The sequence below is a fragment of the Loxodonta africana genome, chromosome 8 (genome assembly GCF_030014295.1).
Source record: "Loxodonta africana isolate mLoxAfr1 chromosome 8, mLoxAfr1.hap2, whole genome shotgun sequence".
Lineage (NCBI taxonomy): Eukaryota > Metazoa > Chordata > Mammalia > Proboscidea > Elephantidae > Loxodonta > Loxodonta africana.
In genome coordinates this window covers 17,521,859-17,539,822 of record NC_087349.1, presented here as the reverse complement: position 1 = coordinate 17,539,822, position 17,964 = coordinate 17,521,859, and the positions used below count along the sequence as shown (strand labels likewise).

The 17,964-nt window shown below is 52.6% G+C and overlaps 1 protein-coding gene across 5 annotated transcripts in view; it reads right to left on the bottom strand.

Annotated features, from left to right (window-relative positions):
- Window positions 1–255: 255 nt before the first annotated feature.
- The window catches only part of PLXNA4 (plexin A4), a 516,957-nt gene continuing 499,248 nt past the window's right edge, over window positions 256–17,964 (bottom strand). For all 5 annotated transcript variants that reach the window (XM_064289709.1, XM_064289711.1, XM_064289708.1 and 2 more), the window contains 3 exons: window positions 16,361–16,573; window positions 8,354–8,504; window positions 256–5,652 (listed from right to left, as the gene is read on the bottom strand). In XM_064289709.1, coding sequence (XP_064145779.1) covers window positions 5,557–5,652; window positions 8,354–8,504; window positions 16,361–16,573 — 460 coding nt within the window. In that variant the 3' untranslated portion in view covers window positions 256–5,556. The remainder of the gene's footprint in view (window positions 5,653–8,353; window positions 8,505–16,360; window positions 16,574–17,964) is intronic.

Genomic DNA, 17,964 nt, shown 5'->3' with positions numbered 1-17,964 from the left:
GAGCTGTGGTCCGAGGCTACTTAACTGGGTTAACCGGGTTAACCAGGTCTAGTTGCTGAAGCATTTGAACTCTCTGGGGAAGGGACTCAAGTCCCTCCATGACTCTCCCGAATAGGGTCTCCTTGCAGTTTGGGAGAAGTCTGATTCAATAATTCCAGGAAAATGGAGGGAAGGAGTCTCCCCAGTGGAGGATGCGGAGCCCACTGGGGCCCCCTCCCTCTTTGCCAATGCAAACAAAACATTCCTTTTGTTAAAAAAAAAAAAAAAAAGTCCCTTTTTGTTCATTAAGGATTTTGTTTTGTTCTGTTTTGCTTTGCTTTTCTTTCTAGTTGTCACCAGTTGACTCAAGGAATTTAATTGGGACTCTAATGAGTACATATTATTACCTTTACAACCACAAAATCTTATATTTTTTGAAGATTGGATACCCCCCCATAACAAATAATTTTACTGGGGAGCAAAGATTTATAGTAAAAAGAATGTTGCTCTTGAACGTCCAGAACGTTAAGGCAGAGCTCACGTTCCAAATGGGGGCAGCGGCCATTTTGTCAGAGCAGCAGGAGAGAGGCCCATGGAGTCGCCAGCCTCTCTCAGGAGCTGCCTCTTCAACTTCATCTGTGGTGGTGCCTCAGTTTCCTACTCTGTCAAGGAAGGCTCTCTGCTGCTACACACAGAATGCCCGAGAAGACCGGGGGGCAGAAGGCACCCTGAGGCCTCACCCATCACAGGTGCAGCAAAGCACTGAGACTATTACAGCTGGAGAGGATCTACCCCACCCCCACCACCGCCCATCATGTCCTCATCCAGGGAGTTTCCCCACCCTTAAACAGTGAGGGGGAGGCCAACCCCTCAGGCTCTCTCATCACTTTGGAAGTCACAGGTCAAGCTTTATTTCTCCCCTATTAATTTGGATTTCATATTCTCACCTGGGCTTCCTCCTGAATCTCAAACGGTTATAACATATGAGCGAAAAATCACCTATACAACAGAAAATAAACAGCCCACATACAGTTAAAAACGGGGGAAGGTGGTGGGCCGGGGGTCCTCCGTCATCCATTCTGAGGGCTGACAGACCAGTGAAGGGCTGGGGGAGACCCTGGGTGTGAAGTAGGAGCAGGGAAGAGAGCGGGAGCTTCTCTGCAGGCAGCCAGGGACTGATGACCTGGAGGCTATTCATTTACAGAAGTACCTTCCGGAGGCCTTTGGGACCTTCACTGGGATTGCCCACTGGGTGGCCCATTCTGGGAAAGAATGGGTCCCAAAGGAGGGTCTGAGCCTTCCCTCCGTGGCTCTCTGTTCTTGATTAGCAGAATCACTGGCCCTTTGCTCCCTAAAGGATTTGACTTCGAATCCTGTGAAGCCAAAGGCAGGGCCCTCAGCCCTGGGGAAGAAGACAGAAAATGGCCTCCAAAGTGAGTGGTGCTTGTACCTGGAATATCACAGCATTGCTTAGGGTCTGGAAGCAGCAGCAGACGCTTGCCTCTTGGAATGACGGTCATCTGGGAGATTAACTGCACTGGGGAGGCATGGTGAGCCCCTGTTTTAAGGAGGGCAGGGCCTAAGGCAGTCCCAGGGCTTTGCATTGTCCCCAGAGAGAGCAGAGCAGCCCAGTATTGTAAGTGGACACATGGCCTGCGGGCAGAGATGATGTGTGCAGGAAGTGGGCAAGAGGTATGGGGAGGATGGCCATGGCTGGGGAGTGGGGCACTCAGAAGCCTGACAGGTGGGGAGGTGCTGTCAGGACAGTATATCAACATCAACCCTCACTGGTGATGCGAGAGCTGGGCCTGAGAGGGCACAGAGACCTTACCCACCAGCAACTCCCGCTTTCCTGGAATACACCTGGACCTTCGGCCTCAGACTCACTGAAATGGTGCCTCTCTGGCCATAGCTCTACTCAGCCATCCGTGGCCAGGCTTGTTGGCCCTCGGCTCACCAGAGGGGGGACTCCAGGGCCCAGGCTCTGGGTGTGCATGCGACACTGGCCTGAGGGACACTTGGATTATCCTCTGTCCCCACGCTTAAAACCACATTGAAGGAAGAAGGCAAGAAAATGGTTTTCCTGAGGAAGTAACTGACACATAACCAACTGCTCTCACTGGCCCTGTTCGCAGTTACTGAGAAAGGCTGATGTCTCCTACAGGAAGGGACGGCTCATGGGCAAAGCCCACGCTGGGGAGACTTGCCCTCGGGGGCAATGACCAGCCCACAGCTGGCCTCCTTGGCGCCCCTCTGCTTGTTCTTTTTAATTCAGGACCTTATAAAGCCCCTCCTCCCCACCTGCTGGCTCTCAGCCCATCCTCCTCCCCAGCATTCCAAAGTCTCACCTAACCCAGACCCACTGCTTTGGCTGTTTGATCTCCCGGTGCCATTTTGACCCTGGTGGTTTCAAGGAAAAGAGAGGTACCAGGGGGTGAAGGAGAGATCACCGTTTCTCCTCTGCTCTCTGCCCAGAACTTGGGGAGTCAGATAAAGGTTCCACCTTAAACAGAACTGTGACCCTGCAAATTGACTTTGACCTGGAGAAAGGGGTGAGGGGACCTCCCCTCCCCTCCCCAGGGCCAAGCTGGGATCCCCTTCTCTCTGGGCGCCTGGCCCGCACACTGCCTGGTCTGCTCTGGTCTCTGGCCTGCCATTAGAAGGGGGCTCCCAAGGGGCGCTTGGACAGAATATGTGGGGGAAAGGACAGCTTTTGGGCAGCTCTGCCTGTCTTTGCTTTTAAATGTCCTACACGTGCAGCAACAATCCAAACTGAAGGAATGGAAAACAAACAAACAGCAAAAGGAAAGAGAATGTTTATGGGCAAGCTGGGTTGTGGTTCTGGGTGACTCCAAGACACTTGTTGATTCCCAAGCAGGCAAAGAGTCTCTGGGCAAGCAAAGCCACAGAATCAATCATCCCAGCAGTGAAAGTAGATTCTGCATACACTCTTGCCCAGGAGAAATGAGAAGAGCAAGGAAACCGGTCTTCCTTCCTCCTCTTTCTTCCTGCCATGTACGCTGCTCTGAGGTGTATGAATTTCTCTTAGAACAAAAACATGGAGGAGGGTTCTGTACCGACAAAGTAACAATAATAGTCCCATAAAAATAAAAGCTTCAGCAGAACCATGTAACAGTCTTTCTTCTGCTTGTTCGTTTTTTTCTCTAACTGTGCAAAACTTAAAAAACCAAAACACACTCACGCACACACGCTCACACCCACACAGCTTCCATACTGCAAATTTGTGTTAAATATGTTCCCGTCTCTCTCCTCCTCGACCCTTCACATGTGCAAAAATCTCCTAGTGACGGGGCACTGCCTCCGGCCGCCTCCCACGTGTTCCTATCTGGGCAACCAGGGCCCGTGGCTTCTCGGGAGGAAAGGAAATCAAATGATCAACGATAGAAATTCCAGGTTTCTCTACCTGGCACTTCAATTACCAAAACCTTTGGTTATTTTTCCCCTTAAGATGCATCTTTTCCCAGTCTGCCGTTCCCGTTGGTTAGGTTGCTTGAGTCTTTTCCACCATTTGTCCTCCACTGACACCAAAGAATGCCCCGCTCTGGGTCAACACTGTCCCACCTCCAGTCTTGGCCTCTGCAGGTGGCCACCCTGATTTCCTGTGGACAGGTGACAACTCCTTCCTCTGTCTTGTCCACCATCAGCATAAAAAGCAAGTATTGAAATGTTCTGAAGCTGCAGGATGAATGGATGGGTAAGCAACGGGATAGAGAAGGGAAACTCTTTGAAATCCCCCTATATGGGGGCTCTCTGCCTTCTCCTGGGGCAGATAGACACACGCACGCACACATACTGAAAAACCTCCGGACTCTCCATGGAATTTTCTGGAAATGATGGGGCTCCCTTCCCTTTCCATGGGGGGCTTACTTTGAGTGGATGGCAAGGAATGATGCTGAGGTGTCTGACGCTCGGGGAGTGAAGATAAGGCTATGGAACCCTCATCCCAGCCCCATGTGAGATGAGGCTTCTCAGTCTCTTGCAACTGTGGACAACTGGAGGCCAGAGCTGCTGGAGATATTTTTGTATGTGGCCAGAGACTGGACCAGACTCTAGCTCCCTTCAAGATTCTAGGTTTCCATGACCCTCTTTAGGCCATCTCTCACCTTGGCCCCAGTTCACCCATTACTCCTCTCTGAGCTCACGTTGCCTGGCTGGTGAAAAGGATGGATGAAGAGATGGGAGGACAGAGGGAGAAATGGATGCCAGGGCCAAGGTCAGTCATATATCCCTCCTCTCATCACCGGCCAGGTCCTCCAGCTTGACTCTTTGGTCTCCCTCTGACATGACAAGCCAGGTGTTGAGGTTGGCTGGGATTTGGGTTTGTCTCTCTGAGGCTGTGCTTGACTGTGTTTCTTTCAACGAAGAGGTGAGGAAGGGGGTGACGAAAGAGGCCACTGAGATGCTGATGAGATCATTTCCAAGGAGGCCTGGGTGGCCCAGTGACAGTCATCTGCATAGCAATGGCACCCGACTCTGCAGGGGAATGGGATCTAGGCCTTCTGCCCCAGCCTTCTATAGGGTTATCAGGAAGGGAGGTGGGGTTGAGCCATGGACATAGCTGGAGATAGGATCTCCTGGAAACACCCTGTATTTCACATTGACTTTGATGAATGGTGACAAAGGAGGATGGAAATGCTTTCTCTACATAGCGTTCAAGCTTTGGCAACAGACTAGACCCATGACGATGGTTGTGATCTGCTTGAACTTGGAGGTAAATGGAAAACAAGAAATTCTGCTTCCAAGGTAGACAAAATTCTTGTTCCTTTTCTTCCTCTTCAGGTTACGTATCTGCCACTGGGAGCCAGATTAGGTTTGGAGCATTTCCATGGTGGAATGTAACTACTATCCTTCCACCCTTTCTCCAGCCAGCTTCCCACAGGCAGGGTTGGAGCCTAGGCAGGCAGGTCCCTTTGGCCACTGGGAAGGGCTCCAAGGTGATGGGAAAACCACAGAAGGGGAAGGAGGCCTCTGGATTCTATCCCAACGGGTGTGGGGCAGCACCACGGGGCTCCTCCCCACTCCTCACACACCCCTACTCCAGCAACACCAAGGGAGGAGTGGCCTTTCTTTTTGCAGTTGCAAAGTGACCACCCCTGGAGATGGAGCTACGCGAGCCAGATGATGTCTTCCTGGAGAAGATAATACTGAGCTCGCTGCCTCTTTCCTAGGCCAAGGTTTGGACCAAGGCAGGGTGCCCACGAAGAAGGAGGTGAAGTAGCAGCACAGGCCTATCCTCCATCCTTGGCTCCTCCCCATGTCTGGGCCCTGCTGCTGACTCAGTGTCAGCCACCACTGGGATAAGCCTCTGACATCTTCTGGCCAGGTCCCTCACTGCAGGCCTGGCCATCCTGGCTAACCAAGAGTCAGCATTAGCAGAGCAACTGAAAGAGAAGGGATCCGGGGAGGAGGGAGAGACAGAAAGAGGCAGAGAGAAGGACAGCACTGCGCAGGTGGTGCGGCTGACGCCAGTTGGAACTTGCACTTGGTAAAGATGATGATCTAGACTGAGGCACGGCTTGGTGTGTCCCCCTCCAGGGCAGCCCTGGAGGACGGTTCTCAGCTGTCTAAGCTCATGAAGGTTATGACCTGTTCTAGTTTGTAGGCCAGTTTCTGCTTTCCACACTGGTCGTCATGGTCCAGGGGGCCAAGGATCTGTGGAAGGGCAAAGGACAGGGGTTACTCATTCATATGTGTGCGGGGGTGGGGGGGAGGCTGTGTGCTTATGACACACACAGTCGGTGTGGACACTGTCAAAGGGTTTGGGAACACATACGCATATGCACACATGAAGCTGTTGCTTAAGTAGGCAGCCTGCTCTGGGTAACAGGGATGGTGAGGGGTTGTAGATTGAATTGTGTTCTCCAAAAAGATCTGATAGGTCTTAACTTGCAGTACCTGTAAGTAGGACCTTGTTTGGAAAGAGTGTCTTTGAAGATGTTGTCAGTTAACATGAGGTCATACTGGAGTAGGGTGGGTCCCAACCCAATATGAGTGGTGTCCTTATAAAAAGAGATGCAGATACAGAGGGAAGACAGCCATGTCAGGATGGGGGCAGACACTGGAATGATGTGTCTGTAAGCCGAGGAACACCAAGGGTTGCCAGAAACCACCAGAAGTAGTTAGGAGAGAGGCAAGGAACAGATTCTCCCCTGGAGCCCTGAGAAGGAATCAACAATGATTTTGGATTCCCAGCCTCCTTCCTGAACCGTGAGACAATAACTTCCTGTTGTTTTAAACCACTCAGTTTGTTGTACTTTGCTACAGCAGCTCTGGGACACTAATACAGAAAGTGTGGGAGGCACTGGCTTGTGGGTACAGCGTGTGGGCGCCTGTGTGTCAAAGAGCACAGCAAGTGGACACACACATCACCTGTCTGGATAAACACACACATTCTACTGCCGCGAAAGGCAGCGATAACACTGCAGTTTCGTGCAGGTTAAACAGCAGACAGTTCCAGAACCAACGTCACAGTGTTGCTCAGAGTTCCGCGGCAATGTGATTTCATGGGTGTTAAGGAATCCCGCCCCTTGTTCTGAAAGAGGAAAATCTTCCCCTTCAGCAACCTGAGGCCTGAAATCACATTAAGAAAGTCACTTGACCTAATTTTGCGCACAAAAAAGCACATATTCCCAGAAGAACAAGGCCTAACCTTCACTGGTCATTAATGCCTGGTTGGTAGGGCCGACCAGGGCTTTTTCTGAGATCAGACCATTGGTGGACGACAATTCCAGGGAGCCATTGTGGCATGTGATGGAAAACACATTAGAATTTGACTCAGACTCAGGAGATATGAGTTTAAATAATGGCTTCCAGCAGTTTCTAGCTGGGTGAGGTGGTGAAAAACACATACCTGTGAAACCTCAGTTTCGTCATCTGTAGCTGGAGGGAGCTTCTAATCACTCTCTGGTCTGCTCCAGTGGAGAGGAGAGTCAGGTAATATACATGAGAGCCCTCACCACAACGTGTGGGCCATGAGACGCCTCAGCAAGCAGGAGTTGAATCTACTGGTCCTGGGGGTCTGAGGGGCAGGGACCCAGAGGGGGTCCAGGAGGGAGCAAGGAGGCTGTAGGCTTGAGGGCTGTAGGCCCCTGAGCTTTGAATTTCATGGCCCAGTTAATTTATTTGTAACTGGGGAGACCAAGATAGAGTTGCCAACTTCTCAGCTGGCCAACCACTCCCGTTTGCTAGTGCTTTCTTTTCATAGAGATGGGGCGTTTTAACACCCAGAGTAGATTTTTAGACCAGTGTACTTGCAGACTAGGAACTGTCTTCCCAAGATGAAGCAACTGCCATCACACTGTCATCTTCCACTCTGTCCTTACTTCTCTGATGTCACCATGAGTGGGTGGGAACTTTACCTGTACCACTGGCCCACACACTGACACCAGGGGCCCTCTGCCAAAGGACTCACCATGGTTTCCCCTTCACTTGGGGTTCACAGCGTAGTGCTGCTCACGGCCTGTGGGACACCAGTCCTGGGCCTGGCTGGAGCTTCTTCCCTAACCTGTGGTCCTGGAGTGACCCGCTCTCAGTGAGGAGGCTTCAGCTCCTGTGACTGCCTTCCCCTCACAGCTGGTGGTTATGATCCTCTCAGATGCAGGGGATCAGGTTCTGAACCCATTTGATCTAGGCCTGCACAGCCAAGAAAATCTCAGAAGCACCTTTATACTGGCCAGGAAAGAAGGCGATGTCTGTAGTGGCTATTACCCCAGGTGAGGTCTTCTAACTGGAGAACACGACTACTAAAAATACATCCCATCCCATCCCATCCCATCCCATCCCATCCCATCCCATCCCATCCCATCCCATCCCATCCCATCCCATCCCATCCCATCCCATCCCATCCCATCCCATCCCATCCCATCCCATCCCATCCCATCCCATCCCATCCCATCCCATCCCATCCCATCCCATCCCATCCCATCCCATCCCATCCATTTCCATTTCCACTCCATTCCACTTCACTCCACACCACTCTTTACCATACCACACCACACTATAAGGCTGCACCCAAAGGAGTTGAGAAGTACTTGTTTAAAGAGAATTAGATCCGTGAAATGGAAAAATAAAAGAAAAGCAACAGTGAAAGAGGGAAGAAAATAAGCATAGAAAGAGGAGAAAAAAATATAGCTAACAGTTGCTGATTTATATGTCCAAAACCAGCAGGCTTGGTGCGGAACTTATACAGCGGACTGTTTCCGGTGTCCCAGTCTTTGGAGCACATCCAAGACCTGGATGGCAGAAAGGGTCCCTGGCAGAGGTGGGGGGTCCCTATACATGGAGGCTGCCATGGGCAGGGTTTCCTCCAGCCCCTGTCCCTTCCTTCCCAATAGGCCAAGCGGGCTGGGCTCACCTCCTCACTGTACTTGCCCACGTAGGAGAAGATCTCAGAGAGTGCGCTCATGGTGTTGAACTCATTCATGTGCATGCGGGACTGCTCGGCCAGGTAGGCGTTCATGTCCTGGTCGCTGATGGCCGGCATCTTCCCGATGTCTGAGTAATATCTGTCACAGGCAGGTGGCAATAAAGAAGCTTGGGTCATGTATGTGGGGGAGAGACAGTAACTCCCAGCACTGTGCCTGAGCCCATAGGCCAATGGGAGCTTGAGGTCATGGATGCCCCTGTTGACCATGGAGACCTGGGGACCAAGGGTGATCTCTCTTCCTCTGGGCTCTGGGTCTGGCTAAGGGAGAGCCCTCTGTAGCTCTAGGAGCAGGAGGCCCAGAAGGAAGGAACTGGGGGGTAACGAAGACACTGGCAGAACGTGGCTGGGAGCAGTATACCAGGGGTCAGGAGGGGCCTGGTTCTCCATGTGTGCACTGTGGTCCAGCCTCTCTCATGTCCCTCTAAACCCTGCCTCCTGCAGACAGGCGAGGTTGCCAGCAGGGCTCTTGGGAGCATTGCTCCTCCCTGACGTCCTCTCCCTGGGGGTAGATGGGAGGGGCAGGGCTGGGCTGCTGGGGGAAAGGCTGGCAGAAGGCAATCAGTCACTGTCACTTGCAGCTGTGTGCTGCTGTCAACTGGTTAATTAGATGCCAGCATTTCCATTTTTAATTTCTGCAATTTGACATTTTATGCACCGAACCCCAACTCTCCCGCCAGGAGGAGTTGTGTGGTTTCCTAATGAGGAACGAAAGGCCCCAGTGCCCCAAAGACAGCCACTTCTCCCCCTCTCCAGTGCACTTTCTGGCTTGCCGGGCCACATAAAAGAGACAAAAAAAAAAAAAAAATCCGAAAACAAAACAAAACTCAAACCCGCTGCCATCAAGTCAATTCCAACTCATAGTGACCCTATAGGACAGGGTAGAACTGCCCCATAAGGTTTCCAAGGCTGTAATCTTTATGGAAGCAGACTGCCACATCTTTCTCCTGGGGAGCAGCTGGTGAGTTCAAACTACCAACCCTTTGGCTAGCAGCCGAGTGCTTAACCACTGCACTACCAGGGCTCCTTGTAAAGACAGGGAGGCACCAGGAGAGGGGGAGGCAAACCCAAGCGTCCTGGCTACAGCCCAGCCCTGGCTACATCAGACCCAGTGTTTTAGTGCTAGGGAAAGCAAGCATTAGAATCCAGAACAGGACAGTACAGGGGTAAGACAGTGGCCAGGGCTGGGATTAGGGTGAGGCAAGTGAGGCATCTAGGACACAGAATTTAAGGAGACCTCACCCTCAGGGTGGTGCAAGGGCAGGGGAGAACCCCAGAACTCAGGGTGTGAGCCAATGCCTGTAGGGGGTGCTCTCCAGCCTGGGACACAGCCCTGGCCTGGGACTGGCACTGCATCCTTCCTGCCACATCCCTCACTGCTCTGACCTTGAATCCATCAGCCCTGCGCCTGTCCCCTACCTATACCTCCTCTAGTCCGCACCCAGGAGCAGGGGAAAGGCTGACAGGGGTGGCACTTGTGTGCTGCTCCAGCGTCAGGCTCCAGGGCTGGCCATGGAGTGACAGCTCAATTTGCTGCCAGAGCACCGCGGTGGGCAAGGGCTAGCGAGGGCTGACAAGGGCTGGGGTGGCAGCCCACAGTGAGCCACAGCCGCGCTGGGGGCCCACACCTGTCATTCCGATGGAAAATGGGGTGGGCAGAGCTGCAGCAAATGACATCTGTGCCCTCTGGCAAGTGGAGGGGCTGGCCCAAGGGAAATAGAGAGGAGTACCATCCTCTGTCCCTCGGGAACCTGGCACACGCCATACACACTTGCCAACTGCTTTGCTGAGTGGATTGTGTTTTGGTGGGGAGGTCTTGGCCCCTGACGCTGCCAAGGTAGGTGAGGAGGACAAGGTTGTAACCTTATTGTGGCTCAGATGAGGGGGCCCTGTCCCAGTCTCATCTGGACTTCAGCCCTCCCCATCATCTCTCAGGGTGAATCTTCCATCTTCCCGCCCCCTCCGCCATCTGCAGATCCTCAGGGCACTCTGTTCCTGGCTCTGCTTCATTCTGGTTCCTTCGCTCTATCCCAGAAGAGCCGGGTCTCTTCAAGTCCTGGGACCCACCCCATGGCCCAGCCTAAGGTACTTCAAAACATAGGGTTCGGAGTAGTTCAATTCCCACCAACAGGCTACTCACGACACTCCAGGTATCAAAACTCCAAGAGGGACTCGATTCATTGCTATTTATTTCTGGAACACGGGGCAGTGGTTCAATGGTAGTTCAGTGGTAGAATTCCCACCTTCCATGGGGGAGACCTGGATCTGATCTCCGGCCAACACACCTCACGCACAGCCACTGCCTGTCTGCCATTGGAGGCTTCGGTATTGCTGTGATACTGAACAGGTTTCAGCAGAGCTTCCAGACTAAGACGACTGGGAGGAAAGGCCTGGCACTCTACTGAAAATCAGCCAGTAAAAACCTTGTGGATCACAACGATCCAACTGCGGCTGACCATGGAGATGGTGCAGGACTGGGCAGCATTTTGTTCCATCGTGCACGAGATTCCAAATGCCCAATTCACCCGGGACAGGCATTCAGAATGTTTGACCTGAGGACTAATGTTTGACCCATTAACTAATGAATAAGTTAATGAAATGTCTACACCTTGCCTCCGTTTTTCTCCCAGGGAGAACTGTCACAGCTTCATATGTTTGAAGAGATGGTTTCTTTAGAAACCTCATTTAAATATTTAAAATTCTTGACCTTTTTCATGCCATGACACCTGTGATGGATGACATTCAAATGTGTGGCACATCCCCAGTCCAATTTCTACCAGGCTGTGGCTCCCCTCCCTACTCATTTCCTACATGGTTAAGCCTGTTGGACTGTTAGTGAGGCTGATGTAGCCACAGGGATAGCCTTGAAGCTCTTCTAACTTAAAATCCTGACCAAATGATGGACATTTAACAGCTACTGGTAACAGAATAGAGATTCAGTTTGTGGTGACAACACCATTGAATTCTGCTCTGTTAGATGACTGTAGGAGTTAATGGCTAATGGGAAACAAAAAGATTCTTCTCCCTTTCTCTAGATTTGGCCAAAACCAAAGCCCTAATACTTGGATAGAGTCGGTAGTGGGGTCACCAACCACTAGAATTACAAGGTATCTGAAGGCAGGAATGAATTGGGGGATGATTGAGAGGATGGGTATAAGGGTAGCAGGGTGGGTGGACAGGACCTGGGAAAGTGAGTAGGAGGGTGGATAGCAGGACGGGTGGAAGGACAGGTGGGAGGATGGATGGGAGGATAGGTGGGAGGATGGATGAGAGGATAGGTAGGAGGATGGAAGGGAGGAGGAATGGGAGGATAGGTGGGAGGATGGGAGGGAGGATGGATGGGAGGATAGGTGGGAGGATGGATGGGAGGATGGATGGGAGGATAGGTGGGAGGATGGATGGGAGGATAGGTGGGAGGATGGATGGGGATAGGTGGGAGGATGGGAGGGAGGATGGATGGGAGGATAGGTAGGAGGATGGAAGGAAGGATGGATGGGAGGATAGGTGGGAGGATGGATGGGAGGATGGATGGGAGGATAGGCGGGAGGATGGATGGGAGGATAGGTGGGAGGATGGATGGGAGGATAGGTAGGAGGATGGAAGGGAGGATGTATGGGAGGATAGGTGGGAGGATGGATGGGAGGATGGATGGGAGGATAGGTGGGAGGATGGATGGGAGGATAGGTGGGAGGATGGATGGGAGGATAGGTGGGAGGATGGAAGGGAGGATGGATGGGAGGATGATGGAAGGATGGTTGGGAAGATGGAAGAAGGGATAGGTGGGAAGATAGATGGGAGAACGGGTGCGTGAATGATGGCAGGATGGATGCGCGGGAGGATAAGATGAATGGAAGGATGGATGGGAGAATGAGTGGGAGGAGGATGGAAGCATGAGTGGAAAGATAAGGTAGAAGGAAGGATGGGGAGAGAATGGAACGGAGTATGGGCAGAGGATGGACAGGAGGATGATGGGAGAATGGAAGGGAGTATGGGTGGGAGGACACGGTGGGTGGAAGGATAGAAGGGAGGATGCGTGGCAAGGATGGGCAGATGGAAGACAGGATGGCTGAGAGGATGATGGGAAGATGATGCGAGGCTGGACGGGAGGATGGGTGGGAGGATAAGGTGGATGGGAGGATGGGTGGAAGAATGGGTGGGAAGATTGGGCGAAAGAATAGGTGGCAGGGTATATGCGAGGAGGGGTGGGAAGATGTATGGAAGGATGGGTGGGAGGACGATGGGAGGATGGAAGGGAAGATGGGTGGGAGGATGAGTGGAAGAGTGGGTAGGAAGATAAGATGGATGGGAGAAAAGATGGGTAGATGACAAACTTCTAAGACACACAAGCCAGAAGAGCTGCCGATAGAATCATCTACGCTGTTTAAACAGCAAGGTTGGTAAGACTTCCTGGGTTTATTTGCTTTCCACCTCCTTCAAAGAGAGGGCCAGGCAGGGTAAATTCTGTGGCTTGGCTATGATGGTGCAGAAGGTCCTCCGCAAAGGCCTGTAGGGCTCAGCCTACCTCAGTGTGTCACTGAGCCTGAGTCCCGTGCACTGTGTGAACGCCCAGAGAACAGGACAGAAGTGCACAAGCCCCACCCACAGGAGGAGGGCTGGCCGCCATCCTTTTTCTGAACTAGAGGCTGCCAGTTCCCTTGGAAAGGTGAGATGGAGGTCAGGCTTGCTGTAGATCCTACGAGAGTTCTGCCTGCTGGACTTGACTTTCCCCTTGAGGGATTCGACAGCACTGTGAGAGGCCAGCCTTGGCAGTGAGCGTGGGATTGACCCATTTATCACCAAGTGAAGGCGCATTCCGGGCTTGCATCTCCAGACCTGCTCCTGCTGTTCTCCTGCTCCCTCCGCCTTGGTGCCCCCATGGCAGACTGAGACAAGAAAGAATTTTCAAAGAAACTGAAGCATGTGAAAGATGGCTTTCCTAAGAGCACCACCGGTTGCTAAGAAACTAGTGGGATAAGAAATGGAAACCATCAAACCACTCCTAAAAATAACCAAGTGGACTGGGGTTACTTGTGACCTGTAGCAGCTGCGTGGCAGAAATCGCATTTACGCTGAGCAGGAGGGGGGCCATTAGCCTGGCACGTGCATTAGTCTCACCCCCGATGGACCAGTGTGTTTGAGAAGTGTCCTTTATGCAGATGTTTTCTGAATGCCCCTGCCCTGCCTGGGTCTCCATCACAGTGACCCTGTGTCAGTGTGTGGATAACCACAGCCCCACGGTGGCCTCTCCTTTCTCTGCTGCAGAGCAGGTGACCTGGCAGCTCTATTGTCAGAACTCTGAGCCCCTGTCCATGTAGCGGGGTGACAGCCTCTCTCAGACACGATCAGGCACAAGAACCAAAGAGTCAGCTTTCTCCAACAGACAAGGCTGACTCCACCACAGTCAGTGGGAAAGGACAGGAGGATAGCAAGGAATACAGGGGAGAGGAAAACAAAATGAAGGCCTTTGAGCAGATGGTGCTGAGTTGGCTGGGACTCCACACCACCTCAGTGCTTCCCTCTGTACCAGAGAGGCAATTTTCAAGTGTAAAGACGGAGACCTCCATTAGTAGCCAAAGAGACTGTTGGCTTTATTTCCAGTCCCCAAGTCAAGAACTATTTTTGGTCTGTTTTACTTTTCAAAAGGGCACAAAAGCTCAGCTCCTACCCAGGCTTCTTGTCTTTAAGCTACTTGGAAAAAAGAGACAGGGAGTCTAACAGCAGGATGGCCATGTAGAGTTGTATAGGTTGTTCACTGCATACAAGTCCTTGGCCAAGAGGGCAGGCATGGGCTGGCAACGAGCCTGTGCCTCAGCATGGTGTGGGACTATCACAGACCCTGGTGTGGTGCTATCACAGACTCTTGTGTGGGGCTATCGAAGACCCTGGTGTGGGGCTATCGAAGACCCTGGTGTGGGGCTAACCCAGACCCTGGTGTGGGGCTATCCCAGACCCTGGTGTGGGGCTATCCAGAACCCTGGTGTGGGCCTATCCCAGACCCTGGTGTGGGGCTATCCCGGACCCTGGTGTGGGGCTATCCCGGACCCTGGTGTGGGGCTATCCCGGACCCTGGTGTGGGGCTATCCCGGACCCTGGTGTGGGCCTATCCCGGACCCTGGTGTGGGGCTATCCCGGACCCTGGTGTGGGGCTATCCCGGACCCTGGTGTGGGGCTATCCCGGACCCTGGTGTGGGGCTATCCCGGACCCTGGTGTGGGGCTATCCCGGACCCTGGTGTGGGGCTATCCCGGACCCTGGTGTGGGGCTATCCCGGACCCTGGTGTGGGGCTATCCCGGACCCTGGTGTGGGGCTATCCCGGACCCTGGGGTGGGGCTATCCCGGACCCTGGGGTGGGGCTATCCCGGACCCTGGTGTGGGGCTATGTCACAGACCCTGGTGTAGGGCTATGTCCTTGGTTAGGAAGGGATACCTTTCTTAATTCACACGGAGGCACCATATGGGTCTGCAGAGGCCCAGCTGCATTATAAATAGTGGAGAAAAGATTTGGGAGTTGGCTGGGAGGCCTGGGTCTAGTTTCATCTCAGCCACTTATGTCGTCTTAGGTGACTATGTGACCGTCTTTGTGGTGCCCATTTCTTCACCTCCACGTGTATAAAATGAGGACTGTGATCCCCATCCTCTGAGAGCACAGGGTCACTGTGATGAGTCAATAAGGTTCATCCGGGATGCCTCGCTCAGGTGCTTGGGCCATGAGCTAACTTTGCAATGAGGAAAACAGCCCGTGGCTCACAGTTCAGTCTGCAGTCACAGGTGGGTGGCAAGAGCTTGTGAGAAGACCAGGCCACTGTGACCAAGAAAGGGCTGCAGGGCCATGGCACCCCGACTTCCTTGTTTGGGGATTGAGGGGCAGGATAGGGAGACGCTGCCCAGAGATGACAGTGCCACTCACAGGGAATGGAGGAGAACACTAGGTGGACAGACCACTGTGAGCAGGTAGAGGCCCCAGCCTTTCTGTGGTAACAAGCTACTCTGTCCCTCACTTAAGTCTTGTGAGCACACACACATGCACACACATATATAAGGAGCCCTGGTGGTGCAATGGTTAAAGCACTTGGCTGCTTACTGAAAGTTCAGTGGTTCAAACCCACGAGCAGATCCATGGGAGAAAAGACCTAGGATCTGCTCCCATAAAGATTATAGCCTAGGAAATTCTATGGGGCAGTTGTACTCTCTACTATGGAATCACTACGAGTCGTAATCGACTTGAGAGCACACAACAATAACAAATATATGTGTGTGTGCTTTGGCGGGGATTGGGGACCCTATAGGCTTCCTGGGCCTCGCAGGCATTTCAGCCACTAAGATTTAGAGCCTTTCATGCACGGAGCTGACCACCTGCCTGTCAGCTTGTCGTTCTGTGGCGGCTTGTGTGTTACAATGATGCTGGAGGCTATGCCATCAGTATTTTAAATACCAGCAGGGTCACCCATAGTCGACAGTTTTCAGCAGAGCTTCCAGACTAAGACTAGGAAGAAAGGTCTGGGGATCTACTTTAGAAAACCAGCCAATGAAAACCCAATGGATCACAACAAAACATTGTCCATCATACTTATGGAAGATGAGCTCCCTAGGCTGGAAGGCCATCAAAATACACAGTGGCTGCAACAACGGACTCATATGCTAACGATCATGAAGATGGTGCAGGACTGGGCAATGTTTTGTTCTGTTATATGGGGGGTGGCCATGAGTTACAGCCAACTTGACCTAACAATACCAATATGCAGAGAAGCAGAGCTCCATGTCAACTTCTAGCAAGTTTCCCAGTTCTCGTCTTGGCTGACAGTACTACCGGGGGCATGGGTTGTGATCACAGCATCAGGCTCCATGAATGACCAGCCTGTGAGCATCAGCCCATATAGGGGAGGGGACAGTTGTCTGTTCCAGAGACAGGCCCTAACACGGCCCTCGACCAGCACTCACCTCTCCACCCAGCTCTTGTAGCTGGGGATGTCCTTGGCATAGAGCAGCTTGTTGGAGGGCGAGTCCTTGCCCAGCCGGTGCTCAGACGTGGAGCAGGAGTCCATGAAGGTCTGGGCCACCACCGAGAGGCAGGCGTCCGTGATGCTATTCTTGTGGATGTCGAACACGAACTGTGGGTTCTTGATCATGTTGACCCAAAACCTCAGAGGCAGGCTGCATGGGGGCAGGGGACAGAGTGTCAGGGGACTTGCAGCTCTTAAAAGCCTTCTGTGTGCCAGAGAGGAGTCCCTTGGTGGTGCAAACAGCTAAGCGCTCAACTACTAGCTGAAAGGTTGGCAGTTCGAACCCACCCAGAGGTGCCTTGGAAGAGAGGCCTGGCAATCTGCTTCCAAAATGTCACAAGCTTAAAACCCGACAGAGAAGTTTTACTCTGCACACATGGGGTAGCCATGAATAGGACTCAGCTCAACAGTAGCTAATAACATGGGTCCAAGGTGGTGGATGAGGCAGCTCTGATGGCCCCCATCTGACTTTCCAGGATACTAAGGCTCAGCAAGCTTGAATAATCCATCTGGAGACACACTGTTGGTAGATGCTAGAGCTGGGCCTGACACCCGTTGCCTGCCTGCAGGGCTTATAATCAGCTCTGACGCCAAAAGGCCTTGGGGTGAGAGGCGCCATTAATGTGTGCTACCCAGTGGGATTCCTCACTATTCCACTGTCTGCCCTGTGCCCAGTACAAGGACACCAAGTTGGCAAACTTTAAGGAGCAGCCTGAAATCTATTCCTTGTATCTAATTCTCTACCAGCCACTGTATGGCTGGAAGGGGGGGGCATCCTCCCTCCCTGCCCGGGAATGTCAGCCTCTTCCTGCTTGGCCATAGCACTGGGATGAGTGGTTGAATTGAGCTAACTGTTGCAGACTTGTCTCTAAGCAGGCATCCTGAAAAACCCACATTCACCTCTCTTCTTCCCCATATGTTCCTTCTTTCTCCCTCCCTACCTTCTTCCAGTTAGCACCCACTGCATACCAGGACCTCAGCTAGGAGCTGGAGACGCAGTGATGGAAAAGATCCCTCTCTGCCCTCCAGAAGTTGCCTTCTGGTGGGAGTCATGGGGAAGACAGACATGCAGCCACAGGTATGGTCTGAGAACTGCAGGTGCTAAGATGGAAGCATGTGCAGGACTCAAGGTGAGACACAGGGAGGAGTCACTGAGTTCACCTAGAGGGGAAGCGTCCAGAAGACATTCCCAGGGAGGGTGACACTTGATGGTCTAAGTTTAAAAGATGCATAGGTGGTCCTCAGCTGGACGAGGCCTAGAGGAAGGGGCAGAGGAAGTTACTGCAGGTGGGGGAATCAGCATAGACGTAACTCACGCTGCCTGTCGCTAGAAAGGGTACCTGGGCATTGGGAGAAACCTGTCCCCCTGCCCCTCTCATTGCCCCTCTCCCCAGCTGCCTCTCCCATTCTATGGCTTCCACCCAGCCTGCTGAGATGCAGGTTAGGAGGCAGGGATAGAACCAAGCAAGGGATGGCTTATGTCCTCTCCTCTGCCCCCATCTCTAACTTCTGCCATTTTTCCCTGATCCGTTATTGTTGTTT